The 13,346-nt window shown below is 36.1% G+C and overlaps 2 protein-coding genes across 4 annotated transcripts in view; one reads left to right on the plus strand and one right to left on the minus strand.

Moving 5' to 3' along the window:
- Positions 1-1,053, minus strand: part of Nudcd1 (NudC domain containing 1) — a 68,047-nt gene extending 66,994 nt beyond the window's left edge. For both annotated transcript variants that reach the window (XM_015486381.2, XM_015486380.2), the window contains exon 1: positions 600-1,053. In XM_015486381.2, the coding sequence (XP_015341867.1) occupies positions 600-717 (118 nt within the window). In that variant the 5' untranslated portion in view covers positions 718-1,053. The remainder of the gene's footprint in view (positions 1-599) is intronic.
- Positions 1,003-10,801, plus strand: Eny2 (ENY2 transcription and export complex 2 subunit). Of its 2 annotated transcripts, none has more exons than XM_015486379.2 (5): positions 1,003-1,109; positions 2,567-2,643; positions 6,557-6,627; positions 8,035-8,109; positions 10,534-10,801. In XM_015486379.2, exons 2-5 carry the CDS (start codon positions 2,576-2,578, stop codon positions 10,608-10,610), a joined length of 291 nt encoding a protein of 96 aa, XP_015341865.1. In that variant the 5' UTR covers positions 1,003-1,109; positions 2,567-2,575; the 3' UTR covers positions 10,611-10,801. The 2 variants fall into 2 exon arrangements, with proteins under 2 accessions (XP_015341865.1, XP_015341864.1); XM_015486378.2 differs by having other exon boundaries at positions 1,047-1,181.
- The last annotated feature ends 2,545 nt before the right edge of the window (positions 10,802-13,346 follow it).

Here is a 13,346-nt window from a genome sequence, read left to right on the forward strand (position 1 = left end):
CGTTCTGGCCAGCTACTAACAGTTAGTAGCAATGTGGTTACTAAAACAAAGCAATCAGCAGTGTGATTACAAAATCATCTTTCTTCAAAAAATGTCTAGCGATATTTTTTCTACGACAGTCCTCAGTGTGCCAGGACCTGGGAAACTGAAAATGCTCTGACAGGTATGTAGTTTCTCCTCTAAGAAATGGCTCTGCGTCAAAGGAAAACAGGCGTTGGGTTTTTCCAAGGAGGTGTGGCTTCTCAGCTAACACGTTGACAGACAACGTCCAGAGAACGTCCCGAGCTTTCCCCACGGCAGGGCCAGCCGGGTGGACCCGCGGTCCGAACCCAGACATCACCCGTGTGCCCCACCTCGGGGTCGAGGGCGGGCCCAGGGTCCCGCTGGTGAAAAGCCACACCTAAGCGGTTTTCACAGGGCTGAAGGGCATCGTTATCCAGAGGCAACCACCCTGTGTGCACCCCAGCGCGACGGGCAGTAACGAAGGCCATGTTGTTCTGCTTGCCCTAATACACAGAAAGAAAACGCGGGAAGGCTCAGGCCGATGGCAGCCGAAAGAGGAAAGGAAGGGAGTGTGAGGGGTCGCCACAGCTTCCCACCTGCGTCAAGTTCCAGCTGGTAACAGGGCAGTGGCTCGAGAGAGAGCTTGTAACCCTCGAAGCGGGGGTCCAACAGAGGTCTCTTCACCCGCAGGGAGCAATTAGCCGCCACCTCCATCTCTTTCCAAGATCCAAGCGTGAGAATTAATAAAGCTCTTGTTGAAAGGTCCGCGCTTCACTCCTGGAACTGAGGCTGGGAAGCGGCGTGGTTCCCATCCCAGAAACCACTGCGGCGCCACTGCCTTTTGGGAAATGTAGTGTGCGCGAGAAATCGGACCCTTGTTGCATGCTGGGTTCTGTAGTTTCTCGGGGACTTAAGGCCCGCTCAACGGCAGGACCTGGACTCTCTTACCCAGCGGGCTAAGCGACCAGGAGGCGGCCCGCGCTAGTTAAATTCTCACTTTATAGGCAGGGTGGCGAGACCCCGCCCCGGAAATGCGTGTTCTAGCTTTCTGTGTGCTTAGGTGCCCGTGCTACTGAGGGTCTAAGTCCGGGCAGCCGAAGAGTGTGGTAGGTAACGGTCGTCAGCGCAAGGGTCATTTCGTCGCTGGGAAGGGACGGCCCTCGCCCGCGGTGATGGTGGTGAGCTATGCCCGTGGTCCTCAGGGCCGGGACCCGGGCCCAGCCCAGGCTCCTTTCGATGTGCTGTCTTTCGTTAGCTTCCCCGACCCGCGTTCGCGGGCCTGTAGGGCTCTCCGGCAGGGCGTGCTACTGGAGTTGGCCTGAAGCCAGTCCTCGCTTTGTTTTCTGGCTCCTCCCCTCCCGCCTCTCCAGCTGTCTCCGCCCTGTTCTATTTTCCCAAAGAATGTCTGAACTGGGAGGTATCCCCTAGTGCCCTTGTTTTACCAGTGAGAAAACTGAGGCCTTTAGGAATTAAGTGACTTGTCCAAGGTCACTACCTGTATTTTAGGGGGCCAAGGCGAGATGAAGTATTCCTGATATGGTACTGACTAGACCTTGTAGTTATTTTGAAAACGTTAGCTTCCAACTACAGAAGTAAACATTTCTTGATTCTTTCTCAAGTCTTCCTTTTCCCTGTTCCCCTTTAAACAGCAACAGCAACAACTGAAAACTCATTTCCAGTGTAAGTTTTCATATAGAAGAATTGAGAGACGGGAAAAGTGGTGTCAAGTTAGTGACAGATTCGCTGGGAAAGCTTTAGCTTATTCCAAGTTTTATTGAAACTTTTGGATGTCCCCAAAACCTAACCACACTCTCCTTTCTGTACATTTTGGTTTTATTGTCTGCTTTTGCTGAAAATTGAGAATTTTCTAAGATAAGAATTAGTTTGAGATTTGTTTTCCACTTAACCCACTGGGAATACTGTATTTGATAAGACACACAATATACGTAGACTACAGCTAGTGTAGCAGTTGTAATTCTAAATCCTAGTGAAGACTAAAGTAAAGCACTTAGAGTCTTATCTGATGGTTTCATTTTTCACTAATACTTTTTTATCTTGTACTGATATTTAGATTATGGCTTCCTCAAATTTTGAATGCAGTTAAGGTGCAGAAATGATCCAGTCATTTATCATGTGCAGTTAAAGTGTTTGGGGGCTTCTAGGAACAAAGTACCTGAGTTGAAATTTTGCTTTCACTATTTTCTATTCCTGTGCCTCAGTTTCCTCAGCTGTAAAATAAAAAATGTTAATATGTAATGATAAGGTTGGGAAATTAAATGTAATTTTTTTAAAAATACACAGAGTACTAGGTAATTAATTGTTTAATAAATGTTCCAAAAATAATAGTTATTAATAAAAGATATACGGGGGAAGGAACTTGTTTAGTGAATAATCAATATGAGTTGGGATGAAGTGAATTATATTTAGAATGATGATATAAGTAATACACTTGAACATCCTTCTAGTTGATAGAATATTAAATCTGTTAGGATGATTGCCCAGAGGATTTAGAAGAAAATGCTTTATAAATATTCTATATCTGAACATATATGTTGATGTCCAGGTTAGCAAGATGAACAAAGATGCGCAGATGAGAGCAGCAATTAACCAAAAGTTAATAGAAACTGGAGAAAGAGAACGGTAAGTAATAGATTGTGTTATTAAATTACATTATACCATCTTTAATAGTTACATAATGTTATAAGAATCTAATTATCAAGAAACAAACAAAACATGCCAGTGAAAAGAATTACAGAAAGTTGAGATTATCAAAAACTTCTATTCCTAACAGCCGTAAGAGTTTATTTAGGTGCAACATTGCTTGCAAGACTTGGACCAACACAGGCAATGTAGAAGCCAGAAATTATTATAATAAATATATAAATTATAGATTCTCAAAGAATGTATAATACAGTGGGGAAGAAAAAATACTCAGATAGCTACAGTTGAAGACATAATGTTACCCAGGTTTTCATAAGACTACATGATAAAGCCACATTGGAGCAGCATGTGCCATTCCTTTTCTATGAAATATTTCTCTTCTGTTCATTCTTAGTAAATTCTAGTTCATCTCTCATGTATTACTTTAAATATTGCTTCTTCAAGGAATCTAATTATGGAATCCCAAATACTTTGTTCTGTCATATCATTTAATCACATCCTGTTCTAGTTACCTACTTTACTAGTGTGTAGCTCTCAATATAATCCAAGTTCCATGATAGCGAAAACAGTTTTGTATACCCAGAATCTAATGCTATAACTGACACCTAATTGGTTAAATAAATATTTGAAGAAGGAACAGGTTTAGAAATATACAGAAGAGGCCAAGGAGTCAATAAAGACTCCTAGAAGCAAGATGATAAAGTTTAAAAGAGAAATATATATGTGTATGGAAGAGGAGGAATTTTTTCAATTCTACCTGGGGATTAAGGGGATGGGTAAGAGCTCACAGAACAATAAAAGATGCTTATGCTGGGTTAGAAGGATTATCAGTTCTCTAAGCCAGTAAAGGAGAGGATATTATCTTCTAATGGCATGTGCAAATTCACAGAGCTTGGTACAACATGATTAATTCTCTGGGTACTACAAAATTATAGAAGAAAGCTATACGTAAAGAATAAAAGCATGTGGCTGGAAGAGTGGACAGAGTATGGATTTGGTATAAGTTAGAATTATTTCAGCTAAAAATAACAGAAACTAAACTCAGAATCTGGCTTAACCAATAGAAACATATAAGCTCATCTAATTAAAATATCTAGGGTTTAAAGTTACTTCATATATCACTAAATTTAGGCATGCAAAAATTATTGCCAAGGATGTATCTTCTCTCACCTCTGCTTTTCTCTGTTGTTGGCTTTATTCTTAAAATAGGTGGCAGAGATTAGCAGTTCAAACTTACATATCACTGCTCAGACTGCCTTGTTGAACACAGGACCTAGCTTGATTACCATCTTATTTAGGTAATAGGCAAATTATGATCAGCCTTGCCTAGGCCATATTCCATTACCAGACCCTTAGCCAGATTCTTATACTGAGAATGGCAAGTGTTTTGTTCTTAATCAAAGAAAGGTCAGGAAAATGGATGCTCTGATTTGCAAAAATATTCATTGCTCACTTTATCCTTGAATGATGGGAATTATTGAAAGATTTTAAGAAAGGGAATAATTAGATCACATTTACACTTTACAAATTGTATTCTGTGATTCTGTGTGAAGGATAGACTTGAAGATTCAAGACAGAAAACAGATAAATGACTTAGAAGATTGTATTGGGTTAAAAAGAAAAACAGCAAAAATGGAAAGGAGAACTTAAAAATTTTTTTTTTAAAAAAGTGGAAACAGCTCTTTTTATGAGGAAGGAGGCATCAAGAACAGTGCCATGGGTAACTTGAGAAGATAGTACAGCTAGTAGTAAGTAGAGAAAATTATGTGGTTTTTTGGGGTTTTTTTTATTCGTGCAGCTTAGTTTCCAAGTTTCAATCACATAGCCTACCCTCTAAGGTGCCGGAGATACAGTAGTCAACAAAATGAAGTCTGTTCTTTTATGGAACTTAAAGGGAGGAAACATACAATACATGTGTAAAGGGAGGAAACAAACACTGTAAAGGGAGGAAACATACAATACATGTGTAATATGGCAGATAATGATGAGTGCTATGAAAATAGTAAAGCAGAGAATAGACATGGAGAGGTGATATTTTGGGTAGAGAACGTTTCACTGCCAACAGATCAGAAGGATATGAGGAAGTGGAGGGGTTCCAAGAGCCAAGGTCCTGAGATGAGCTTGCCTACTATTTTTGAGAAATACATGGAAGCTAAGGAGACTGCAGAAGCTGAGTGAGGGAGAAAAGAGATAATGTAGAATCATTTAGGCTGTAATCAAGTCTTGGAGTTTATTCTGGGTAAATTGTGAAGGCACTGGAAGGTTTTGAGCAGTGCAGGATAATGAAGTGCACAATGAAAGAAGCAGGGAGACAACTTAGGTAACAGTCCAGAAAGGAAAAGATGGTGGTTTAAACTAGGATATTGATGAAGATAGTGATAGACATTTGACTTCTAGGTATATATTTTAAAACTAAAACCTGTAGGATATCCTCATGGATTGGATGTGAAGTGTTAACAAGGGATCTGAGTAAAAGGTGCTGCCAAAGTTTTCAGCCCAAAGAACCAAAAGAATGGAGTTATTTTGAGAAGGAAGCAAGATGAAGTAGGAGAAAATATAAAGTTGGGCTTTAGCTCTATTGAGAGTAAAAGATCAAAATCATGGAATTTGCAGGGAAATGGATGGCATTAGAGCAGATTATGCTAAGTGAAGCTAGCCAATCCCTAAAAAACAAATGCCAAATGTCTTCTTCGATATAAGGAGAACAACTAAGAACAGAGCAGGGAGGAAGAGCATGAGAAGAAGATTAACATTAAACAGGGACAAGAGGTGGGAGGGAAAGGGAGAGAGAAGGGAAATTGCATGGAAATGGAAGGAGACCCTCATTGTTTTACAAAATTACATATAAGAGGAAGTGAGGGGAAAGGGAGAAAAAAAACAAGGGGGAGAAATGAATTACAGTAAATGGGGTAGAGAGAGAAGATAGGAGGGGAGGGGGGATAGTAGAGGATAGGAAAGGCAACAGAATACATCAGACACTAGTATGGCAATATGTAAAACAGTGGATGTGTAACCGATGTGATTCTGCAATCTGTATACGGGATAAAAATGGGAGTTCATAACCTACTTGAATCAAATGTATGAAGTATGATATGTCAAGAGCTTTGTAATGTTTTGAACAACCAATAATTAAAAAAAAAAGTAAAAGATCAAATGGAAATGTCACTTAGTGGATCTCTAGGAATATTCACAGAGAAGCAATTTGCAGGGAAAGAGAATCTGGTTTGGTATGTGATGTGTTTAAACTGAGAAGTTGGAGGATTTTCTAAGAGTGGTATGTGGCAAAAAATAATAAAATATTTTGTAGCATTCCTGATGCCATTAGTTGCAATATATACCATTTTCTACTATTAAGAAAAAAGAAAATATTGCTAATTATGATATGCATGCGAGCTTCTGAGTTATTAAATTGTGTTGGGGGCCAATCTGTAAGGTTAGAGGGAGATATAGCAGGGAAATAAGAGAGCTAAAGAATAAGAATTTGTAGTAAAAGAGTAGGTTTTGGAACTTGAAGTTTTCAGAGCTGCATCTTCTCTAAGTTCAATACTGTGTCAAAGTTGTATAAGACCCATGATATTCTTGGTGATGAAAGGATATGGGATATGTAAGAAGACCAAAGAGTAGAACTTCTTGAGAACTGTTGTAACCCTGCCTCTGCATTTAGTTTTACTCTTTATTTAAATGAGACCCAAATAAAATGCAGGACCCAGAGTTTAAATGATTTGTATAAGACTAAATAAAGAACTATTCAGTGATAGAATGAAATTTTGGCCACAACGTTTTGGGACTGAAAATTGGGGAATTTTTAGTTGAGTAGTTGAACCTTTGTTTCAAAGATTCTTATCTAAGATGTACATTGTTGTTTACTTTGAAAACACTTTTTTTCCAACAGCCTCAAAGAGTTGCTGAGAGCTAAATTAATTGAATGTGGCTGGAAGGATCAGTTGAAGGCACACTGTAAAGGTAATCAGTTTAACTTAGAAAATAAACTGATTCCATTGTTTTGAACTGGGTTGGTCTGGGATTCACTAGGAAAAAAGTAAAGTCAGTATTTTAAAGTCCAAATGCTCAAGCATAATTTTAAACAATAAGAAATTGAATTTTTCAGCAGTGATTTCCTCTTTTAAAAGTATGTATAGACCTGATTGTAAAAAATGTTTAGGAATTTTTTTGTGTGTCTCTTCAAACAAGTGAGGCATGAGCACTCAAGGTTTTCTCTGCCATCAAAATGGATTCCTGGGCTGAGGATGTACCTCAGTGGTCAAATACTTGCCTAGCAAGTATGAGACCCTGGGTTCAATCCCCAGCACTGAAAAGAAGGAAAAAAAATATATATATGTTTTTCAGGAACAGTATTCCTAATATGTTTTCACTTCATAACAAATTGAGCACTTGAGAGTTGGCAGACTTACAGGAATTATATCTCCTGTCTTTGTGTTCTTTTACAAAATTCACCATAAAAGTTCTTGAAGAATTACAGTTTTAAAAAAATACACAGAAGAGAAGATTGTTAAATTGCTGATTATTGATGATGATACTGTCTGATAGATTACATATCACTAAGATGAGCCTCCTGTCTTGCTCAGTTTTTGGCATAATTGATTTCTGGATATTTTTAATGAATCTCCATTGTTTCATAATGGTTTCTGCAATTAAAAATAATGGAAACTGTTTACACATTAACTATAAGAAGGCAAGTTAGTAAAAGCACTGACTTTAAAGTATTCCAGACTTTGGTGGCTAAAAAACTGGAGCTGGGTTTCAGCTATGTGGATTGAGTTTCTTAATTTTTAAGCCTCCATTGCCTCACCTCTGAAGTGGGAGAAATGCTTAGTCCACTATATAACTGAATATTAAATGGTGTAAAGCACCTAGTGGGGATCCAGTAGATGTTAATCATATCCCCTCTTATATTTCTTTTGGCCCAGCCTTGAGAAAACAAAGGAACAAAGTAGCTCTACCTTTTAATTTTTAGCTATGGAATTACAAGTTTGACTCACATAATAGGTTTTATTTCCTCTGTTATATTTAAATAAGAGCTAGTATGATTATAGTAAAATAAAATCTGTTCTGTTTTAAGTTCCAGCTTTTTATAAATATTAGAGTTCCCAAATTTATTCTAATTGTTATAGTTATTTGTTAAGTTACAGATTATTTAGCTGAAAGTTGAACAGACTTGTCTTCTTAATCTGGAGAATACTTAATGTGTTTATGTTATAATTTTTTTTAGAAAAGACAAAAGAAGTGTCCTCTTTTATTTTTTAAGACCAATATATACTCTAAAAACATGATTTTAACCCTTCCTTATGAAAATCTTTCTTACAGATAATGATTTTAAATGATATGATTTGTTTTTTACTTTTGCATAAGAGGTAATTAAAGAAAAAGGACTAGAACACGTTACTGTTGATGACTTGGTGGCTGAAATCACTCCAAAAGGCAGAGGTAAGGAGTATAGTCTATGTCAAAGGAAACGTGCTGGTGCAGACATTTTTTTCTTTGCTAATTCAGATGTTTTTTCTTTTTATAAGAAAAAGTACCCTTTCCACAATCATGTAGGTGTTTTCATTGCCTCATGAGGGAAGCGTTAAAATTGCCTACCCGCCTCTCTCGAAATCTCAAATAACAAATGAGATAATAGGTGTAAAATGTTTTTGGTGCTCTAAAACGGTATACCAACATAAGTTGATAGAATTGTTAAGACAGTTTTCAAAATATGGGATTTTACAGAAGCAATTATCATCTGAAGCTAGGATTTACAAACTTTTATGAGGTATAGCCTGTCTCCCCTTAAATATTTAATAATTCAAGAGTTTTACTCCAGCCTCTAAGTCTTTGTTCTGCTCTTTCCTTATTAAAAATAAATGAAGGTCTGTCTTGAATGTCTAATTAAGAATTTGGAAGTTCCACAACTTCATGTTCAAGGTGATCCATATTTAAGACTCAGAGCAACCTTTTCCTTAATTTCCCTCTGAAGTACCTTGTTTAATTTACATACAGAAGGGAAAGATAGGAAACATTATATTAATACTGATGATGTGTTACTGTAGATGTTAACTACCTTTTTTTTTTTCATTTATTTTGATAAAGTTGGTGGCATTTTTTATTTGTAAGTAGAAACGGGTAAATTAGATGACCTGCAAGTTTTTTTTTCTCTCACACAGAAATAGTAACAATAATTTCATTGTAAAAAGTAAATAAGTTTAAAATTATTACCACAGAACACTAATTCCCTCCTGAGTAGGACCTATGAAATCCCATGATCCTTTTCAACCATTTCTTAAAGCCTATTTACAGCTAGAAAACATGTTTTTTTTCTTCTAGTGTGTCTCAGGGAAATATGGAAAAAAGAAATTATTGTTCTCCTTGTGAATTTATATTTTAAGATAATTTTCTCAAATTTCTTTTTCTGTTTTCAGTAATTTATACTTAATCTGTTAATATTGTTGAGGAACTGGTTATGCAGGTTAGAGTATCTGTTATTCACCACTTGCATCTTGGATATTTCATTGTCTAGCAACTCCCTGCTAGAGAATGAGAATTTCTTTTATTATTAAAGAAAAGTAGAGTAAAAATAAATTGTTTCTTTTTTTGTTTTGTTTTTAGTCTTCCTTTAATTGTCAGGAGCAGACATTTACTTTTTTTAGCATACACTGAAATTGACCTTTTTCAACATGCAGTTTTCTGAACTTTATATACAAACATAGATGCATGCAACAACCACTACAACAGTTTTTCTTATCCTGAAAAAACTCCTTCCAGCTGCTGCTTTATTATTAAACCTTATCCCAAAGCAAATGATGTGTTTTCAGTCATCTTAATTATAAATAGAAATATTTTAATGTATATATTGATTTCATTTCCAGTGGACTTTCAGTTTGTAGTCTTCTGAGATAGACTTCAACAATTTATAAAAAGTATTTCCCTTATTTGATTTATGTACTTAGTTGTTTAATTGTATGTGGAAATATTGAAATTTATCTGAAGTTTTTTATTTCTCTTGAACACAAGCAAATAGTTTTATTTTATGTTTTAGTTAATTGCCTCTTTTGAATTTTTGTTTTGTTTAATATTCTAAGAACAGTCACACAGGTCAATATTCAGAAAGTTAAAAATATAACATGTAACTATTGTTGCAGTTTTTTGCATCTTTGCTGGGCCAAGAGAGTATGTGCCTTCATTATTTCTGTAAGACATTGCCAAATTACCTTCCAAAGCATGTACCAGTTTATACTTCCTCTAGCTAAAAAAAAAGGCCTCCTTTCTCTTATTATTGACCTTAGAGTTTGGGTCTATCTGATTGTTAAGATATGCTGTCTGAATGTGGCTTTAATTTTCATTTCTCGTCTTAAGAATGAGCCCCTCTTACATAAGAACAGTGTCTCTCCTTTTTATCTCTTTGCCCGTTTTTGTTAGTCTTCTGATCTTTTCCTAATGAGTTTGAAATATCTGTGTAGTAGAAGAATCAGTTTTGTTGTTGTTTTTTTTTTAAAAAAGAATGTTTCCCCATTATGTCTTGTGGCTTTGCTTGTGGTAATTTTGACCAAGTATGAGATGTTGTGTATAAGTCAAATTTATCAGTGTATGACAGCCTGTGTATTTTAAAATGGCCTCCACTGCTAGTTTAAATAATTTTCTTATATTTTCTTCTTATCAGTATACAATGTATTTAGGTATTAAATAGTTCATTAAAATAATGAATTACAAGTATTCACTTTCTTTTCAGATATCTCTTTCTATTTTTTTAATTGAACCATGAGGGTTATGTATGAAATTCCTTTATTGGTGATCTTGAATAAAATGTCACATCCCAAATTGACGTTTTAACAAGAATCATCTTACTCTGATGTTTTTGTTTTTGTGTTTCAGCCCTGGTACCTGACAGTGTAAAGAAGGAGCTCCTACAAAGAATAAGAACATTCCTTGCTCAGCATGCCAGCCTTTAAGGTTGAATTAGATTGTGTTGTTCTGTGTTTTATTTCTGAAAGTACAACTTGCCATAAATTAGAAATCAGTTTCCCAAAATAAAATCCTTTTTTGTATGATGGTATACAGTTTTCAGTAATGATGTATACATTGTATTGATTTTTTTCCCTAAATGTGTTATTTTAATAAATATCTCACGAATGAGTTTGAAGTTTGCTTGGAGTTTGGAATGAATGGGACTCTGTGTTTATTACTAATTCATTAAATTTGTTGAGAAAGTCAGGAATGAATACAGTTTAAGTATTTAGTTTATGCATTTCTTTGTGCTAACAGTTTAGAAGTAAGAAGTCTTTCCTGATTGCATATGTATTCTTGTTTTGAATCCCCATACTGTTTTATAAATTGTAATGCTTCCTCTTGTACCATGGTTATTTATCTTTATTTCTTATTTGTTACAAATTCCAAGGGTTAGTACTGGGTCTTACTCATCTTTATGTGCCTTCCTTATGCTTCAAAGAATTTACCATCTAGTGGAAGAGAGAACATTTGCAAGCTGGCTCCACACCAAGCTCCTCCCACATACTCTACTCATCTGAACTTTGAAAGCAGACTCTATAAATTGCATCCCCACATACTAAGGTCAAGAAAGAACTTAATGGGTGAATAATTTCCACCCATTAGCTTTACTCTGACATCAGGATTGCCAAATCCAATGGACTCTTGTCTATTCTTATGTGACCTCTGCTGGAAAGTGAGAATGTTGACCATCCTGCCACTTGGAACCCTCGTCCCACTCCTCACATTGTTTCTTCCTACCACTGGAAATTCCTTCTGTTTCTTGTGGAGTACCTTTTGCTGATTGTGACTTTTAAGTAATGTTTCTTAGAGCTCTTTCCTGAGCCCTCTGCCTGACTAACTGGATATACTTTTCCTGAGCAAATCCCAGGAAATGGGTCAAACCGTGACTTCAAATACCAACAGGTTGATAAATGCTAAACTGCATCTCCAAACCAGACTTATTTCTAGCCTCCAGACCCATATATTTAACTGCTATGGATCATCTTCATTGGATATTCCTCAAACACCTCAAAATCACCATACCTAAAATAGCAATTTTATTTTCCCCCACTAACTACCCCTGCTGTGTTCCCTATTTCTGAATGGTACCTCCCAGACATACAGATTACCTGAGGAGCTTGTTAAAATGCTGATTCTGAAGGTAAGAGATATACAGTACAAGATTATTCTTTATTTCTAACAAGCTCTGAGTGGGGTTGCATGCTGCTAATTGAGGATCACTTTGAGTACAGTGAGGCTATAAATTTATCTTCTGCCTTCTTTATAAACATAGATTATTGCAGTAGACCCCTAATATTTTCTTGTTCTAGTTGTTCTATGCCTCCTCCAATATCTCTTTCACACTATTGGCTAAGTGGCCTTACTAAAATTCACATCTGATCATTTTATTCCTCTACTTGAAATGTCTTAGTGCAGGACAAAATTTGAACTTGGCATAAAACTTATGCCCCTATAGATCTGTCATCTACTTAAGAGTTCCTCAAAGTTAACAAGTTGTTCCATCCCTAATACTTTTGCAAATCTATCACCCTAGGAAGTCCTTCCCTCCTACTTATCTCATTCCTACTTACCCTTCAGAGTTCAGCTTGAGTTGCTAAAATATCCTGACTCCTCTGGTGTAGATTTCCCCACCACTGTTTTTCCATAAGAAGCAACTGTATGTTTCTCTTCAACACAGTGGTTCTTCAACTTGCATACATCCAGAGGAGAGGAAACTTGATTTCTTTGACTTTGTATGATGTTTATTTGTGAATGAGTGGGTAAGGGAATGAATGAGCGAATGAACATGGGAGCATGAAGAAAGATAACAACAAATAGGGTATAATTGAGGAAAAGCTTCACATTAATCTTTTGCAGAAATAATTTCATCTTTCTAATGAATTTTGTAGTCTTTGAACCTGGGCTTAATTGCGTAAAGTTTTGAGCCTGAGAAGACACAGTCACAAAAACCTACCCAAAAGAGTTTTTCGTTTCTCTTGGTCTCTTATAAAACAATGTTTTAAAGTGCTGATAGGGATGCTTGTCATTTTGTTACTCATTTTTCAAAAAAGAAAAGCAATCTTAAAAGTTACACAGAAAATGTTAGAAAAGTAGTTCTTATTTCTTAGAACTCTTCATGGAAGCAAACCAAAAATTAAAAATTGTTCATTTAGATACTATTTTAATAGTCTAAAAGAATATGAGAAAATGAAAACAATTTATGAAGATAGTTTGGGACAGGAAATAAACTGAACTGAAAATATTTCGTAGCCATTTTTAGTACTAAAGAGCTTAGATTTAAAGTGATAATGCTAAGAACTTTCCCACCTCTAACCTGGAAAGAAACGAGGTTTCGTTGACATCATATAGATGTCTCATTTGCTTCTAGAACCATTGATACCTTGTAAATAAACCAACTTTGTGAACATCTTGACTCAAATCATTGATTTATATAAACTTAAGAATACATTCTTTAAAAATCTTGCATACTTTCACTTAATGTTGGAAATTTAATAGGATTATTATTGCATGACTGCATTGGTAAGTATAATTTGGATTACTATAAGCTTCTCCAATAGAATTAAAGAAGATCCAGCTAAATTATTTATGTAATCACTTAGCTTTGGCCTTACAAGTTATCATTTGAGCAGTGCCAATCCAGGGACTGGGTGATGCTGGGGATTGGTTATTAGATATGG

The sequence above is a fragment of the Marmota marmota genome, unplaced genomic scaffold (assembly GCF_001458135.2).
Source record: "Marmota marmota marmota unplaced genomic scaffold, marMar, whole genome shotgun sequence".
In the NCBI taxonomy this organism is placed as follows: domain Eukaryota; kingdom Metazoa; phylum Chordata; class Mammalia; order Rodentia; family Sciuridae; genus Marmota; species Marmota marmota.

Bases quoted from the DNA above. Each gene is read 5' to 3' on its own strand.
- Eny2 (XM_015486378.2), top strand. The intron at 2,644-6,556 runs GTAAGTAATAGA...TTTTTCCAACAG, and splicing joins GAAACTGGAGAAAGAGAACG to CCTCAAAGAGTTGCTGAGAG. The intron at 8,110-10,533 runs GTAAGGAGTATA...TTTGTGTTTCAG, and splicing joins AATCACTCCAAAAGGCAGAG to CCCTGGTACCTGACAGTGTA.